At 43.8% G+C, this 15,297-nt stretch overlaps 1 protein-coding gene across 3 annotated transcripts; it reads left to right on the plus strand.

Moving 5' to 3' along the window:
• Nucleotides 1–827: 827 nt before the first annotated feature.
• On the plus strand, nucleotides 828–14,908 carry ttll4 (tubulin tyrosine ligase-like family, member 4). Of its 3 annotated transcripts, none has more exons than XM_031874005.1 (21): nucleotides 828–1,041; nucleotides 3,070–4,335; nucleotides 4,692–5,136; nucleotides 5,633–5,801; nucleotides 5,892–5,968; nucleotides 6,068–6,131; nucleotides 7,483–7,601; nucleotides 8,077–8,187; nucleotides 9,074–9,150; nucleotides 9,249–9,443; nucleotides 9,582–9,664; nucleotides 9,757–9,885; nucleotides 9,978–10,100; nucleotides 10,222–10,320; nucleotides 10,938–11,072; nucleotides 11,145–11,282; nucleotides 11,435–11,531; nucleotides 11,613–11,823; nucleotides 12,227–12,294; nucleotides 12,396–12,466; nucleotides 12,701–14,908. In XM_031874005.1, exons 2-21 carry the CDS (start codon nucleotides 3,697–3,699, stop codon nucleotides 12,888–12,890), a joined length of 3,240 nt encoding a protein of 1,079 aa, XP_031729865.1. In that variant the 5' UTR covers nucleotides 828–1,041; nucleotides 3,070–3,696; the 3' UTR covers nucleotides 12,891–14,908. The 3 variants fall into 3 exon arrangements, with proteins under 3 accessions (XP_031729865.1, XP_031729866.1, XP_031729863.1); XM_031874006.1 differs by lacking the exon at nucleotides 828–1,041 and adding an exon at nucleotides 1,071–2,035; XM_031874003.1 differs by lacking the exon at nucleotides 828–1,041 and adding an exon at nucleotides 2,042–2,337.
• The last annotated feature ends 389 nt before the right edge of the window (nucleotides 14,909–15,297 follow it).

Below are 15,297 nucleotides of genomic sequence, written 5' to 3' on the forward strand. Positions count from 1 at the left end.
TCTCTCTCTCTCTCTCTCTCTCTCTCTCTCTCTCTCTCTCTCTCTCTGTCTGCAAGCTCTGACATGCCAGTGGGATAGAGGGGAGGATATGAAAAGGGAAGAGTCCAAAAGGAGCAAAGGATGAGTGAGAATGATGGAAAGAGAGATGGAAGGAGCAGAGGAATGGTATGAGGAAATGGAATAGGAAGGGAGAGGGTTAAAAAACAAAACAAGAGATGGACAGGCATGAAATAAGAAAGGAGGATATTAAAAGTAAAAGAAAATTTAAAAAAAATAAGAGATGACAGGATAGGAAACGGTAAAGAACAGAGAACAAAAAGAGAAAGGTGAAGAGGGGTGAGTAGGAGCAGAGCAAAAGGAAAGAAAAGAGGGAAGGGATAGAGGAAAGAAAACAGGGAGAGTGTACATGAGATAATCAGGCAGAAAATATGAAAGTAGGAGAGAAAGAAAGAGAAAAGTCAAGTGGATGGAAAAAGGATGAAAGAAAGAAAAGACGGTAAGGAAAGGAAACTGTGAAGAATTGAGGAAAAAGACAGAGGAGAGAAAAGAGGGAGGATTAGAGAGTGGAAAGGGAAGGAAAGAGTAAAGGATGAGAGGAAAAGCAAGAAGGAAGGGACGAAGAGAGGAATGGAGGCGGAGAGTGTCTCTTGTCTCAATAGACGATCTTCCGGTCGTGATGTTTCACTCGGACTTTTCAGCTAATTATGGTTTGATCATATTTTATTCTAGGAAGGAAGAGAGAAGAGGAGGGAAGAGAGGAAAAGAGAGTCCCAGAGGAAGAGGGGAAGAAGACAAAAAGAGAAAGGAAAGGATGAGAGTGAGGAGGCTAGGGAAGGCAAATATGGAGAGGAGAAGATTTTAAAAAATGGGACACAAGAAGAGTAAAAAGCGAAGAAAACCAGTGGAGACAAGAGAGGAGAGGACATGAGCGAAGGCAGGAAGGTGACAGAGGTTTGCTGTTGTAGGCCTTCCCTCCAGTGAGCCCTCCAGTGGTGAGATGTGTGTTGTACAAGCCATCTGGTCCTCAGCAAGGAAATGAGGGTAATGGACTAACAGAAGCAGTTTGAGTGGACACAGTGACTGTTGTGTTGCCTCTACAGCAATTAATGAAACAAACAAAACTTTTTTTACTGATATTATCTCTGTTTTCTTTATTTATGTGATATCCCCAACAACTAAGGAACATTATGTGCAATTGTAATGCTTGAACTAAATGACAACTGCATGTACTTCACCACCATCTCCTTTATATTTTGTAATGTTGATATTTATAGACGAAGGCTGTCTCCCTATTAACATCTCTATATTTATTTTAACCTCTCTTTATTTTATTATCAGTGGATTTTCTTTTGTTATTATCTATATAACGTCATATATCTTGTATTATCTCTTTATTTAGGAAGTGTATACCCCTAGTCAAAAAACAGGACCTGGGAACAGCAGCTGACTATGATCTCAGACCACGTTCAGGCTCATAGAGTGTTTGGAGATCCATTGTACACTCTGGGGCCAGTCCAAGTTGTGCACTCTACATTGATTTCATCTTTTTTTAAATACATAAGTGTGCATTTGTTTCTGTATTGAAAACTATTTCTAAAAAGTTAGGTTGTAGACGAAGAAAAAATAACTAATAGGCTGAATGTCATAAAAGCAGCAGATGGTGAATGCAAGTCATACAACGCCAAGTACTACCTGTCTACATCAATATACAAGATGTCAAATCATTCAAAGTCATAAATAAATCATTCACAATAAGTAAAATAAACTATTAAAACACAAAACGCACACAAGATATAATTAGGTATTAATTCAGTATGTTATAATATTTTATTATTTATTCTTTGTTCCTGATGTTATTATGTAGCTATTTAACAAAATATATATATTAAAAACTTTTGCTGAATGTTGGTGTTGTTGACCAGCGGAGGGAGCGCTGATTCAGAAGCTAACCCGGAAGTGAGGCGGAGAGTGTCTCTTGTCTCAATAGACGATCTTCCGGTCGTGACGTTTCACTCGGACCTTTCAGCTAATTATGGTTTGATCATATTTTATTCTGATACTTGTTCCTGGTGTTATTACGTAGTTATTTAATAAAAATATATATATTTAAAACGTTTGCTGAATGTTGGTGTTGTTGACAAGCGGAAGCAGCGCTGATTCAGAAGCTAACCAGGAAGTGAGGCGGAGAGTTTGGCTCTTGTCTCAACAGACGATCTTCGGTCGTGATGTTTCTCTCGGACTTTTTCAGCTAACGTTAGCTAACGATACTTCAACACAATAACCTCAACCCTCGACAGACCAACGGGACAACATGTTAAGCACATTACGTGTGGCGAAGTACGAATTAATATATTTCTGTGTATAAGCCTGTGTTTTATTGTTACCACCGGGGGAGTCTTTGAAACACCCAGTGGCAGTTGGTGTTGTGTTGGTCGTTTTTTGCTAAGCTAGCCGTAAGCTAAGCGTGAAGCGGCGTGTCATGGCAGCGCGCGCACACGTGTGAAACTAACGTTGCTTTAATTACTGATAACAAACCACTGGCAACATCTGTAAATATAAAGTAACGTTACCATGGATGTCTTGCTTTAGTTATACAGACTTAGCTAGCTCACATAGCTGTGATTTCAATGATGGAGTATCTTTTTTAAATATCACTCAACAACTTTGCACACCTGCTGTGACTGTTAAGTATGAGTTTGTTAAAGAAGTGCCATTAAATTGGCAGAAGCCAAGGTGTAAAACATTATTAGTGTAGTTTAGCTCAGTAGCTATTGTTCAAAGGGGGGCTTGTAAAGTGAAAGTTATGTAATTAGTCAAAGTTATTATGATTAAAAATACTACTTTTGAGCAGGCTAATTGAGACACACAGTACTCCCTAATACTATTAAAATATAGCTCAAAATTAGTTTTCCTAACTAATTTCACGATATCTTTGGTGTCTGTAGTGAACGATTTTGTCTGACTTTCTTTCACTACAAGGGATTACTTCTTGGTGTTCTGATGAATGCCCGTTATTAGAGGACTAGATTATCTCAGACTGAATCTGCTTCTCTTCTTGCACTCTTTCAGGGGTGGAAGTTGTTGGTTTATTGCCTCCTGTGGATCAACTGAGGAAGATATGAGAACTCCAAGGAGGCCACTTTCTCCTCTACGACCCGACACCTTGTTGTGAGCCAAGTCTTGGGCGTCCTGAAGCTTACATCTCATCCTCAGAGTTGTTCAGAAGAGGAAGGGTAAACTGCATCAGCGATGTCCTCCAGACTCTTTGACTCGTCCTTATGACAAACTCTTGAGGTTGACTGTTAGTTAGAGGGGGAATCGCTTCGCCTCAGGAGAAAAACCTTACGTCTGAGCCTCAAGGTCTAGGCCCAGTTGTACTGCTGTCACTGCATCTGTGGCAGCAGTTATGTTTACTGTCGGTCAGGACTTATCAAGAACTTGTACGGTGACCAATAGCCAATTTTCAACTCTATTCCACTGGAGCTGACATTTCACAAGTCATTCCTACAGAAGAAGCAGAGGGGAGCTACTAGGAGGAACAGGAGGGGGGTCTTTTAGGGAAGAGAACCTTCCTCCACGTCAGGCTTTGGTATTGTCGCGACTGTTACTCCTATCCTGCCTATTAATCTCCAGCTCAAGACCTCTGGCCCTAAACGTAGCCCGTCAGAAACAACCACAGCTTCATTGAGCGGTGCCATGCCCACCAACCAGTCCTCCCCCTGGGATGGGGCGAAGCTCCGGCCTTGCTCCAACGCAGATAGTCCCACTACTACAACCTCTGTCAGTACGCATGCTGAGGCAGTTGTGGCCACTAAAGTGCCTTTTAGTCCGACTTCTCTAGAGCTGTCCAGGAGAAAGGATCAAGCCAAACCTCCTCTCTCCTCAGATGTTGCCTCGTCTGCTTCCCCCTTGAGGCAGACAACAGTGGCCCCATCTGTGTGTTCTGTGGAGGAGAATGGGTACAGAAATAAAACAAACGCCCAGAGCCAATTCACCACAGTGCCAGATGGGTCTCCAAACCTGCCACAACAACTTAATGGGATTCAAAACCCACACCAGATACTGAAGCAGGCCGCTAGCAGCCTCACAGAACCCAGTGCCCCTTCTTTCATCCCCACGGAGGAACGTCAGATTGGGATTGATGTCCAGCCGACGGGTAGCACGCAGAAAGGTGTGTCGCTCCAAACCTCGCAGCCTGGAAGCGGTGTAGCAACGAGCAGGCGTCGGGCTGCCACAGCTGATGTGCAGCTGGGACGGCAGATTCTTTCTTCAGTTTGTTTTCAAGACCTGTTCATCGAAGGGCAGCCCGCTCTGCAGCAACCTAACAAGATGATGGTGAGTGTTGAATATGTTTTTGTCACAATTACTACAGTGACAAATGATGGTTTCATGTAGAGCTAGACGGATAAACCAGCCAGCCCACCCTATATTTCGGTATCGGTGTATATGATGGCCTGTAATAGATTGCATCACAGAAATGCCAAACTATATCAGAGGTAAGTGTCACCATAACATAGTTTGTCCACCAGAGAACACTGACACCAGTTAGTATGAATCTTGGCCACAATTGTTTAAAAATCACAAATACCAGGCCTTTTACGGAGTTCCAGAATCCTTTACATTTAACTTGCTCTAAGTCCACTTACTACCGCCTCCTCCACATGTGACCTTTCCTTGTTTTGTCTCCTCAGCCTGAAGCTGGAGACTCTTCCTGCTTGCCATCGGTGCCTCCTCTGTGCCTTACTTTGTGTGACCACCACGGGGCGCCACCGAGGACGGACGCCTCCAGCACTGAGATAAGAAGCACAACAAGAGAAACGGCAGCTACAAGGAGGAGCCAATCAGCCAAAGTACCAAAATGCAGCCCGCCACAAAACATTAGCACAACAACGACTGCTTCAAACAATCAGTTGGTGGTGAGAGGGGGTCCGCTGGCAGCAACTACAAACAGCAAACCCCTAACTATAGCATCACTAGACCTGAACAAAAAGGGCCCAGATAGTCAGTGTCCACCAGGAAGCACCTTGTCCACATGCAGAAGAGTCAGTCTTCCAGAAGCCAGTCCATGTCCAGACGGCCCCCCACCAACTGTGCTCAGTGCCAATGTCAGTGCCACACCGCTGGATGCCACCGCAGGTAATCAGGATGATTGTTCTACTGTGAAACATACGGTGGTAAACCCAGGACAAGAGAGCGGTAGATTGTCTGGTTATTGAATATGCAGATTCAAGGACCTCAAACGTACGTCTTGTAGAAATACAGTACAGGGAGTTCTAGTAATACTGCCGTTATGATCAGAGTCAAAGTTATGTTTATTGTGAATATTGTAGCATTAACGAACATGATATATTACGGCAGTTTTGGTTTCGTTTGTGTTTTTGTCACAGAAGAAAAGATCTAACAGAAAGACAACATGCGCTTCTGCAGAGCTTAATTGTTTGAGTTTTGTTTCAGAAAGCATGGCCACGATGTGTGTGAAGAGTGGCCTTTTATCTTCTTAAAAGGCCCTAAGAACCTATTTTCTTACTCTGTTTACTACTATGATCAAACCACTCCCACACAGTCCTGATGAAGCTTGAGTTTGAGCCTTAATCTCTTAAATTAGACACCGTGTGGATGTGTTTCCTCGTAGCTGCGGCCTCCGGTCCTGCCGGAGCCTCTTTGGGCTCCGTGACCACTCAGATCTCGGCCATCCACCTCACCGGGCAGGACCAGCCGGCCTCCGGGTCCGCTTCGCCTCCACTCCCTTCCACACCCTCGCCGACAGAGGACTGTCTGGTTGGAGAGACTCGGCTGTCTGGGTGAGTAACCGCTAATTGCTTCAATAAATATATCTAATTCGTCTAATTCCCGATCTGAATATTTCCCCTCGTATTATTTTTTTCTTCCAGCCACGATTGTGTTATGCAGGTGGATGGAGTTGAGGAGGAGCTGCCTGATGAGCTGGAAAATGCATGTAGTGATGACGGTAAGTTAAAGTACACACACACACAAACACACACACACGCTCTGAGTACTTAAGCTGCCTTTAGTAAACCTCTGATCTTTGTTCCTCTGTTGTCTTCAGATGATTCAGACTGTTCATCCATCGATGGCACCTCATCCACAGCGTCCATCGCTCCCCTTTCTGGGTAAGATGCACTTTAACTGGTGGGCAGATCAAATTAAATGCAACAAAAGTTTTGCTTTCTTTATACTCCTTATTGTGTGTACTTAAAAAAAAAAAAACAACCTTGAGCATCCTCAAAATATCCGTGTCCTCTTCCTTGGATCGCCCAACATCCAAACCCGGTGTCTAATTGAGCTGCTAACACGGAATAAATAAAGTCATCAGAACCTGTGGACTCTTTATCTCTCTTTCTCTCTCTCTCTCTCTCTCATTCTCTCTCACGGCAATTGTTAGAGGAGGCCGAAAGCAGCAGAGCTTGGTGGAAAGGTCTGCTGTATTGTGCGTCACGTTGTTCTCCTCTATGATCGCCTCAACAATAGAACTCCCGACCAAAGACTCGGAGCTGATTCTCTGTTAAAACAGCCTGGATAGGGGCCGCTATTGTCACCTCCCCCCCACCCAACCAGCTGTTTTGTTTGTGTTCATTTACATACACCCCACCACCTCCCCACCCTTTCCTGAAAGCTATAGCTCCTTCGTGTCTAGTATAGTGTCAAGTTAGCCGAGTCCAGCTGCAATGCCAATGCGTACCTGTCAGACCTGCAGCAGGTTAACATCAGCCCGGTCCTTCATCCAGCTGTTCATCCATCCTTCCTTCCTATATGACCGTCATGTGAGTGGCTCTCTTTTTGTATTTCAGGTGTAAATTCTCATTATTTTCTGTTTATCAGGTGTGAACAGTAGTGTTATTTTGAAATGTTGGACTTAATTGCAACTGCCTTTTTGAGTAAATGACACTTAACTGCTCTCATCTTGTTATTTAGTTGATGTTGATTTTGTATTCGGCTCTCCGTGCTGTCTAAATGGTTTAATAAGATTTGTGGGAACATAAATGTTAGGCATAACAGAGAGTCTCCTTCTAGAAGGCCTCCTTTACTTGTGTTGAGTCCGTGTCTCTGACCCCACATTCACACACGCATTGTGTTACTGGCGTAAAGTGCAAACGGACGGGCGCTCGACTCGCGTGACAAACTAGACCGCTGTCTGGAATGCCAACTTCCTTCAGTTAGAAATCCAGTGACCGTAACTCGAGCCGCATTACTTTTTTAATTGGTTGTGAGCAATTTGCTCGTTTGATGGTGACGAGGTAATCGGAGCTATGGTGCTGACAGGGCAGCGACTTCAGCAGAAGTCTGATACAATCATCGTAGATGGAGTTTAAATGCAAAATGTAGAAAATAATGAGTTCGTGCTTCAGTTGTAAGATGTTGCTTTTTGACACGTTTCTCAGACGATGTGGTTTGATGTATTTGTTGAAATGGAAGCTCTTCAATGAGATTGGACAGCTAAAAATGCTTCACTCTTCCTCTCAGTGTCGAGGAGCCGATGTCATTGGGGGCCGAAGATGATCGAGAGGAGAGACCGGCTTTGGTTCCCAGCTTGTTCGCCTTCATCGCTCCGACGCTCTACTTCAGCACCGCCGATGAGAAAGGTCTGTTGTCTGAGCCGGACTGTAGCTTTAACAGTAGGCAGGGGAGAGCGTTGAGTGACAGGAGGTCATGTTGGAGGATGGGAAGAGAAAGTATTTTAACAATCCCAAAATTACATGAAAAAACACCTGTTACCAAACCTTTTATTTAGCTAGAACCTTCAACCATCATCACGCTGAGTTCTTGAGAGCTTTCTCTGTCAGATTTCAGTGAATGTGATGAACTTGTTGGTTGTCTGAAGACTGAAGGCCAAATCTAAAGTTTCACATCCCTGTTTGATTTGGCAAAAGGCAGTATGTTAAGTGTGTTGTGTCATATCGTATTTTAAATATGATTATTTTATTTAACTGAGCAGTAAACATCTTTATACCGACATATCTATCATTTTCAGTAGATGCGGTAAACTATTTCCGTATTTGCATCAGGATGTTTGTTCCTATGAGATAAATCAAACTCTGTGTTGTGTGCGCTCCACAGTGGAACTGCTGCCAGCGGAACAAAGACGACTGTTAAAATGGAAGATAAGCACCGTCACCCCAAATATCGTCAAGCACACCATCGGCAGGTCGCACTTCAAAGTCACCAAGAGTAAGTCGTTACGTCTGTGTGTCATTCAGAGTCGCTGCCAAGACACATTTTGCAACACATGATATCTGCTGAACATCAAACAGTAAACTCGGGCTCTGTGGGTTGAATCATTAAGGCTGAGCTGATTGTTTGGTGTGGGTGTTGGAACGTCTTATAATTCAGATCAGGAGATCAGCACTGTTTGGGCTGATCATTGATTGTTGGGAGCAGTATCACAGGGTCTATTCCCTTCACTTACTCCAGCCTGACACCCTCAGCGTGGATTATAGGCCGTCCGCAAGGGACCTCAAGAGTTCTCTGATACCGGCTGTATCTCGATGTCTCCCTGGAGATCACCAGGTGTACTTTTCCTCTTCACTTGAGGGCTCCATGTCAAAGCTTGTCTGATGGTGTCTGACACTGTTGTTTGTGTCACTGGTCCGCCTCCATCCTCTGCTGGTAGTCGTCCTGTTCTCGTCCACAGATCGTTGCTGCTGTGGATATAAAGAGGTCTATTTGAAGCCTTCTATTTATCCTGCGGCATTATTTACTCATCTCATTATTCTGAACTAAAGGCGCAACAGTCTCGCCTTGAACACACTGTGTAAAAGGGGCTTTAGAGACCAAAGTCACTACTCTGTTGAAGTCCATTTTATCAGCGTTTACAGAAACTATCTTGCTTGTTTGCGTCATCTGATCGGCCTTTATTAGAGACCACCGATCAAACCATCCAGCACGGATATCAGCTGATACCGTCAGGTGGCTGATCGATCGGAGTGTCTGATTTTCATGCATGATGCCTCTTAGAACAGATGTGGTTGGATATTTGTTATCAAAACATTCACCAATGATTTTAGCGTTTGCTCTGGGTGATTAAGATCCGTGTTTCGCTCTGTTGTTCATGTAGAAAGCCACGACTGGTTGGGCTGCTGGGGACACCACATGAAGTCTCCTGGCTTCAAGGCCCTCGGAGAGCACCAGAAGGTGAGAGACCGCAGAGACGAAGAATACGTTAACCGGCTTTTTTAGGTTTCTTGACAAGAATTACACTTACCTCGGCTGTATCTTTCCCCCTGTCCTAGTTGAACCACTTCCCGGGAACATTTCAGATCGGCAGAAAGGACCGGCTGTGGAGGAACCTGTCCAAGATGCAGGTTCGCTTCGGCAAACAGGAGTTCAGCTTCTTCCCCCGCACTTTCGTCCTTCCTCAGGACATGAAGCTGCTACGCAAGGCCTGGGAGGACGGCGGCTCCAGGCAGAAATGGATCATCAAACCTGTACGTTCTGCGTGTAGATAATCATTGTGTCACTTTACTGGTGACTGTGCCAACGCTGTGGAGGCAAAGCAGTCTCTAAACAAAGGGGCAAAAACATGCTGAAGAAAGGTGATGTTGAAGTTCTGTTTCCGTTAACAGCCTGCTTCAGCCAGAGGAATCGGTATCCAGGTCATCCACAGATGGAGCCAGATGCCCCGCAAGAGACCACTACTGGTCCAGAAGTAAGTAGACCAGAATAGACCGCTGATGGTTAGAAACTCGGTAGCGCAGTGACCATTTTCCAGAAGCTAGATCAAACTTCATTTGTTTTCAGGTACCTTCACAAGCCCTACCTCATCAGCGGCAACAAGTTTGACCTGCGGATCTACGTCTACGTGTCCTGCTACGACCCGCTCCGAATATACATCTTCTCTGACGGACTGGTTCGATTCGCCAGCTGCAAGTCAGTTTTCCTCCCGTCCGCCACAGTGAGTGAGTAGTTCATGTATAATGGAACATAATAACTAACTCCACGTCTGTGTTTCTCTTCTTCAGGTATTCGTCTTCCATGAAGACTCTGGGGAACAAGTTCATGCATCTGACCAACTACAGCGTCAACAAGAAGAACTCCGAGTACCAGACGAACAGCGACGACAAGGCCTGTCAGGGACACAAATGGTTTGTATGTTTTGCAAAAGTGAAACTTCGACACATCTTTGTTACTCTTATGTGTGCACGTGTTCATAAACTCCAACCTGTGTGTGTGTGTGTGTGTGGGTGTGGGTGTGTGTGTTTTCAGGGCTTTGAAGGCCCTGTGGCAGTATCTTGGTTCTAAGGGAGTCAACACCACTCTGATCTGGGAGAAGATTAAAGACATTGTGATCAAAACCATCATTGGGTAAGTTTGCCCGTTCACTCATTTCAATGCTGGCAGCTTTTATTCTACTTTGAATTCATATTGTTCCTTTTTTTTATTATTTGCTATCATTTTTGGGATAGTCCAAATACAATCCAAATGTATTTATTGACCACATTTAAAGAAAACAAGTTGACAAAGAGCTTTACAATCAAATAAAAACATAAAAACAGTCTTCAAAACTAGTGTATAAGTGTGTTGATGTTTACCTTTAAACCTGTAACACTTGATTGTTCTCAGGAACCTTAAAGCTTCCTCTTTGACGGACTTTTACTGTTTTTGTTTTTAACTCAAGTGTTGTCTCATGGAAGAGAAGAGGAAAAAATGAAATGTGCAAGAGAACAGTGTGGTAAACTGTTTCTTACTTGAATCTAGAGAACAGATCAGTGTATCATGATATAAACTGTTACCGTGATGTAACATTACATATACCGTGTATTTTGGCCTTATCCCCCCGCCCCCAATGCATCTCAGGGTGTAGAGGTGGGGAGTCTGAGGAAAGTCTCCGACATGCTGGAGCTGACTAGACACTCGGTTTGAAGGGATTTAAAAACTAAATGAAATGATTCTGAAACATTGTGCTGTGTGTCTGTTGTCAGGTCAGAACCGTACGTCAACAGCCTGCTGAAGATGCACGTTCGTGCGCCTTACAGCTGCCACGAGCTGTTCGGCTTTGACATCATGCTGGATGAGAAGCTCAAACCCTGGATCCTGGAGGTCAACATATCACCAAGGTATCACACACACACACATGCACACACACACACAGGTTTTTAAATGACATCTTCTAATTGTTTCTTGTCCAGCCTCCATTCCAACACAGCGCTGGATGTTGCAGTTAAAGGTCAGATGATCAGAGACCTCCTGAACCTGGCAGGCTTCCGTATTCCCCAAAAAGAAGACGTGGTCGCCTCCTGCAGTAGCGCCTCCAGCTCCACCAGCAGGTAGGGAGGCGGTACTACACCTCACAGGCTACACACGGGTCCTGTGACTCTACAGGACATTTCTTCATTCTGGTCACAATTTAGAAACAACTTTCTGTATTATTCAACTCAAACTGCAGCCTCAAGTTGAATCAACACTTGTGTGTGTGCAGTCTGTGTGTGGCGACCAGGGAGAGGACCAAGCCAAATCTGTCTGCTGATGAGAAGGTGAAACGTGCCTTTTACCTCGCCCAACACTACGCCGAGCAGGTAAATGAACATAAACGCATTGAATCAGAGTAAGTGCATTTCATCTAAAGTTAAAAGACTCTGTCCTTGTGTCTCTGTCAGGACTTCCTCTCTACGGTGTTGGACGTCTTGACTCCAGAGGACGTCCGCGTGCTGGCAGAGAGCGAAGACGAGCTGACTCGTCTCGGACAGTTTGAACGTATTTTCCCATCACCGGCGTCGTCCCGCTACCTCCGCTTCTTCGAGTGTCCGAGATACTTCAACGTCCTGCTGGACCAGTGGGAGCAGAAGTACTGGAGCAACAGGACCAAAGGTGCGTGTGTTCCTTAAAGGATCTGCATCTTAACTATAATGATATGACGTTGATTTATTAAGGATTTGCTTCTTTTTTTTAGACCCTAGTGATTGTTTGTATTTACTTTAGGGCTGCACAACTAACATTGTTGGTGTGGGATAATTATTAATATGTAATGTAAATATTTAGAGTTTTAGACCCTTTTAAAACTTGCCGCTTCACTCAAAATGGTTCGGGTCTCGCTGCTCCCCGTCCGAGCAGAGATTTAGGTTTGATCTCCGTCCTAGCTGAAGGAGACAGAGGAGCTCCTCGTCTCAGAGTATGGACACGTGAAGGAAGTAAACACAAAGAGGTGCGGAGAAGTCACTGAAACAGCTGGCAGAGTTAATCCAGATGTTGTGGATTCTGTGTCTCCGTGCAGGTATCAGCCTGCTGACGTCTCTCTGTGAGAAAGGAGTCCATCTGGGCACCAGTGACCCTCTTCACACGGTGAGGAACCGTGGACAGTTCATTGATTTTTTTTTTTGTCTGAATAAATAATGAATGTGAATTATATTTATTTTCTGTCTCTGTGTTTTGTGTCCCCCTAGTGGTCCAAGTGTAGCTACATCTCAAGTTTTGAGCCCCATAAACAAAACCTCATTGGCCCCTCCAGATCAAGGTACACACACAACCACATCACAAATATAACATTCAGGTTTCCAGATATCACCGATAATGCTTTCTTATCTCTAACAGATGCAGAGAACAAAATATTGAACATAAGGCTTTTAAAAGATTACGTTCAACTGTCTTTTCCAGTTCTCGGGTTAAATGTTAAAACGGCTTTAAACACGATGTCGGCGTAATTAACACTCCACAGTTTATGAAGCAGATTACCTCTCTTGCTCCTCAGGGTGGTGGTCACCCATCAGCACCGCTCCCACCACGATGACTACGATGACGGCTCAGACACGGAGGCGGCTTCCGTCTCCAGCCCGACTGCTTCTCCGAGTCCTGGATCCAGCCTCGCCAGCAGTGCCTGTGCGAGCCCTCAGCCCGGCCTCACCCAGAGCCTGCCGCCCCATCAGTTCGCTTCCCTCTGAGACTCTGGTTTGCCAACACGATGTTCAGTTCCCCAGAACCGACACAAAGCTCAGGGTCTAGGACTGTATGGAGACCTTTCATCTCTAGTCGCTCCCAAAGTCTGGATGAGAGCTGTACTCAGACCTGTAAGCTTCAAGCTCAGTCTGAACAAACACTGTAGAAAGGAGTGGATTTTGGTCTTGGAAGGAAGTACCAACACTAACTACTAAAAGCTCTTTTGTGCAGAAAATGGAGGACCTGTTTGCTCTTTTTAGTGCTAAAATCAAAACGTCAGTTCATGGCGGTTTACCCTTCCTGGTCTGGAGGTAAACCTCTATTACTGCAATGCAAGGCACTTAAAAAGAACATACCAGTGTTCATTTTCATCCTATTTACTACAAATCTATAATATGCCAACTTAAGTTCAAATGTATTGTGAGCAGCCAGACGTTCATTCATTGGTTTCTGTGCGGTATTAAAATAAATCGTCCTGCAGTAACTTGAAACATGCTGGAGATCCACAACCCATCACTGCCAGCTTCTGCTTCATTTCTCAAATTTAGATTTATGACGTGGTCTTAACCAGGCAGTGATCATGCAGCTCATACAACAACAGGAGCGGACACGACAGGTGTCTGAGTATTACCTTTTATCTCATTAACATTATTAGCATGTGAACACGCTCGTTAAAGCAACGCGTCGGCCAATCAAGTACGAGACAGAATGAAATGACTTTGTGTCAAAGGGTTATAATCCACTGAGCCGTGTTTGGCTTCAGATAGGACCTCACTGGTCCTCGGTACCGAACTTAAACTGTGAATGAGACACACTGGGCTTCCTCACACTCTCCATAACAGAGCAACGTTGGCTCAGGCCGTCGGTTTGTATGTTTTCTGCTCTGGCTTTAGAAAGAATCCAACACTACCTTACAGAGTAACCAACGACACTATACGACTGTGATTTCTCACAGTGTCTTAAATCTAACACTGTTGTTGGTTCGGTCTTAAGAAGACTGTTGAGCAACAATCCCATTCCTCAAACCTCTGTTTGTGTGGAAGTAGAGAGATACTTACAGACTGACCTCAGATCACTCGGTCTGACATGCACGTCATTAGACAAAACAGGTTACATTTGTAATTGTAACTTGGAGCAGTTTAACCCACTGAAGTAATCTCATTACAATGTATTTAACTTTTAAAAAGGGCTTTGTTTTCTGTGTGACTATAGTGATTTTACACACATAGAATGATAAGAATACTTCTTGTCAGCTGCCAAATCAAGTGTATCGAGTGTACGTTCACTAACACAAACTTACCGTGTTTCTACAACGTGTGGGATGAGGGTTCTGTGTTTGCTGTGTGAGGAGAACCCTGATATGATTTCTTATTGTGTCCTCAGGACAAAAGTATCTCCTGTGAGGCGGCTTTTAGAAAAAGAAAACTACTTGAAGTTGCAAATGTTGTTGTTGTAATAACCTGACAGGCAGAAGTGGTTGTAGATGAGAAAGGTGAAGCTGTCGCATGGAAACATCTACTTCCTCCTCCTCCAAACAAAGTCGTACCGACGCCATGTTTTATATTTGAGAAGTTCTTCCTGCTGTCAGAAGTTACAGAAAAGTGTGGAAGCTAACTTGTTTACAGAAGAGTTATAATTTGCCAGACATTTATGTCTTAATGCAAATTTTGACACATTTAATTGCATTTTAAAGAAAAAAGGGATGTGAGGTGGAAGCACAAAGCGGCGTGTGATCAGAGTCACAGATGCTCTTCATGGAGCTCCTGAACTCTATCGGGGTGAATCGTTCGTACTGGAGTCCTACTGAAGCCTTCATCGGGTCCCACTGGACACTACAGCCACACCTGTTATAATAAGACTAACGTTACACCTTACTAAGTTCAATAATAACACTGGGTTTGAAGTTGTTTTTTAACATAAAGGAAATGTTAAAAGTAAGATGCTCTTATTTTCTACTAACGTGGCAGTTGTAACCATGTATGATGACTATTTCAAAATAAAAGTAATTTGTGGTACAATCTCATGATCGGGTCTTTCTTTGGCCGATATAAAACGTTTATATATTTGAATTATTCTAAACACGGTGTTGCTTTTTTTACAGATATATAACATAACTAGTTTGTCAGAGTTGTTTATTTTATTTGTAGTAGCTATGATCACATTTCCCTCTTTTCCTTCCAGAGCGTGTTCAGCCTCTGACACCACGCTCTTACATTTTACATTCACATTTAACAAGATGCCACGCCCTCAATATTACAAGACTAATAGTATTTTATTACTACTTGAATTAGTTGATTTGTAATATTGTTTAATTCAAAGCAAATGTACGTGATACCTTACAGTGACCTGCAGATAAAACAGTTTATTCAACTGTTCTACCAGTTAAAATGTCTGATCTTTCATGAAGCAGCT

This window comes from Anarrhichthys ocellatus, unplaced genomic scaffold, assembly GCF_004355925.1.
Source record: "Anarrhichthys ocellatus isolate YVR2014 unplaced genomic scaffold, GSC_Weel_1.0 scaffold77, whole genome shotgun sequence".
NCBI lineage: Eukaryota > Metazoa > Chordata > Actinopteri > Perciformes > Anarhichadidae > Anarrhichthys > Anarrhichthys ocellatus.

What these genes read in the sequence shown, in the direction of transcription:
- ttll4 (XM_031874005.1), top strand. Translation starts at nt 3,697, where the DNA reads ATGCCCACCAACCAGTCCTCCCCCTGGGATGGGGCGAAGCTCCGGCCT. An exon ending in AGCAACCTAACAAGATGATG is followed by an intron (nt 4,336 to 4,691) that starts GTGAGTGTTGAA and finishes TTGTCTCCTCAG; the next exon opens with CCTGAAGCTGGAGACTCTTC. An exon ending in GAGGTCAACATATCACCAAG is followed by an intron (nt 11,073 to 11,144) that starts GTATCACACACA and finishes TTTCTTGTCCAG; the next exon opens with CCTCCATTCCAACACAGCGC.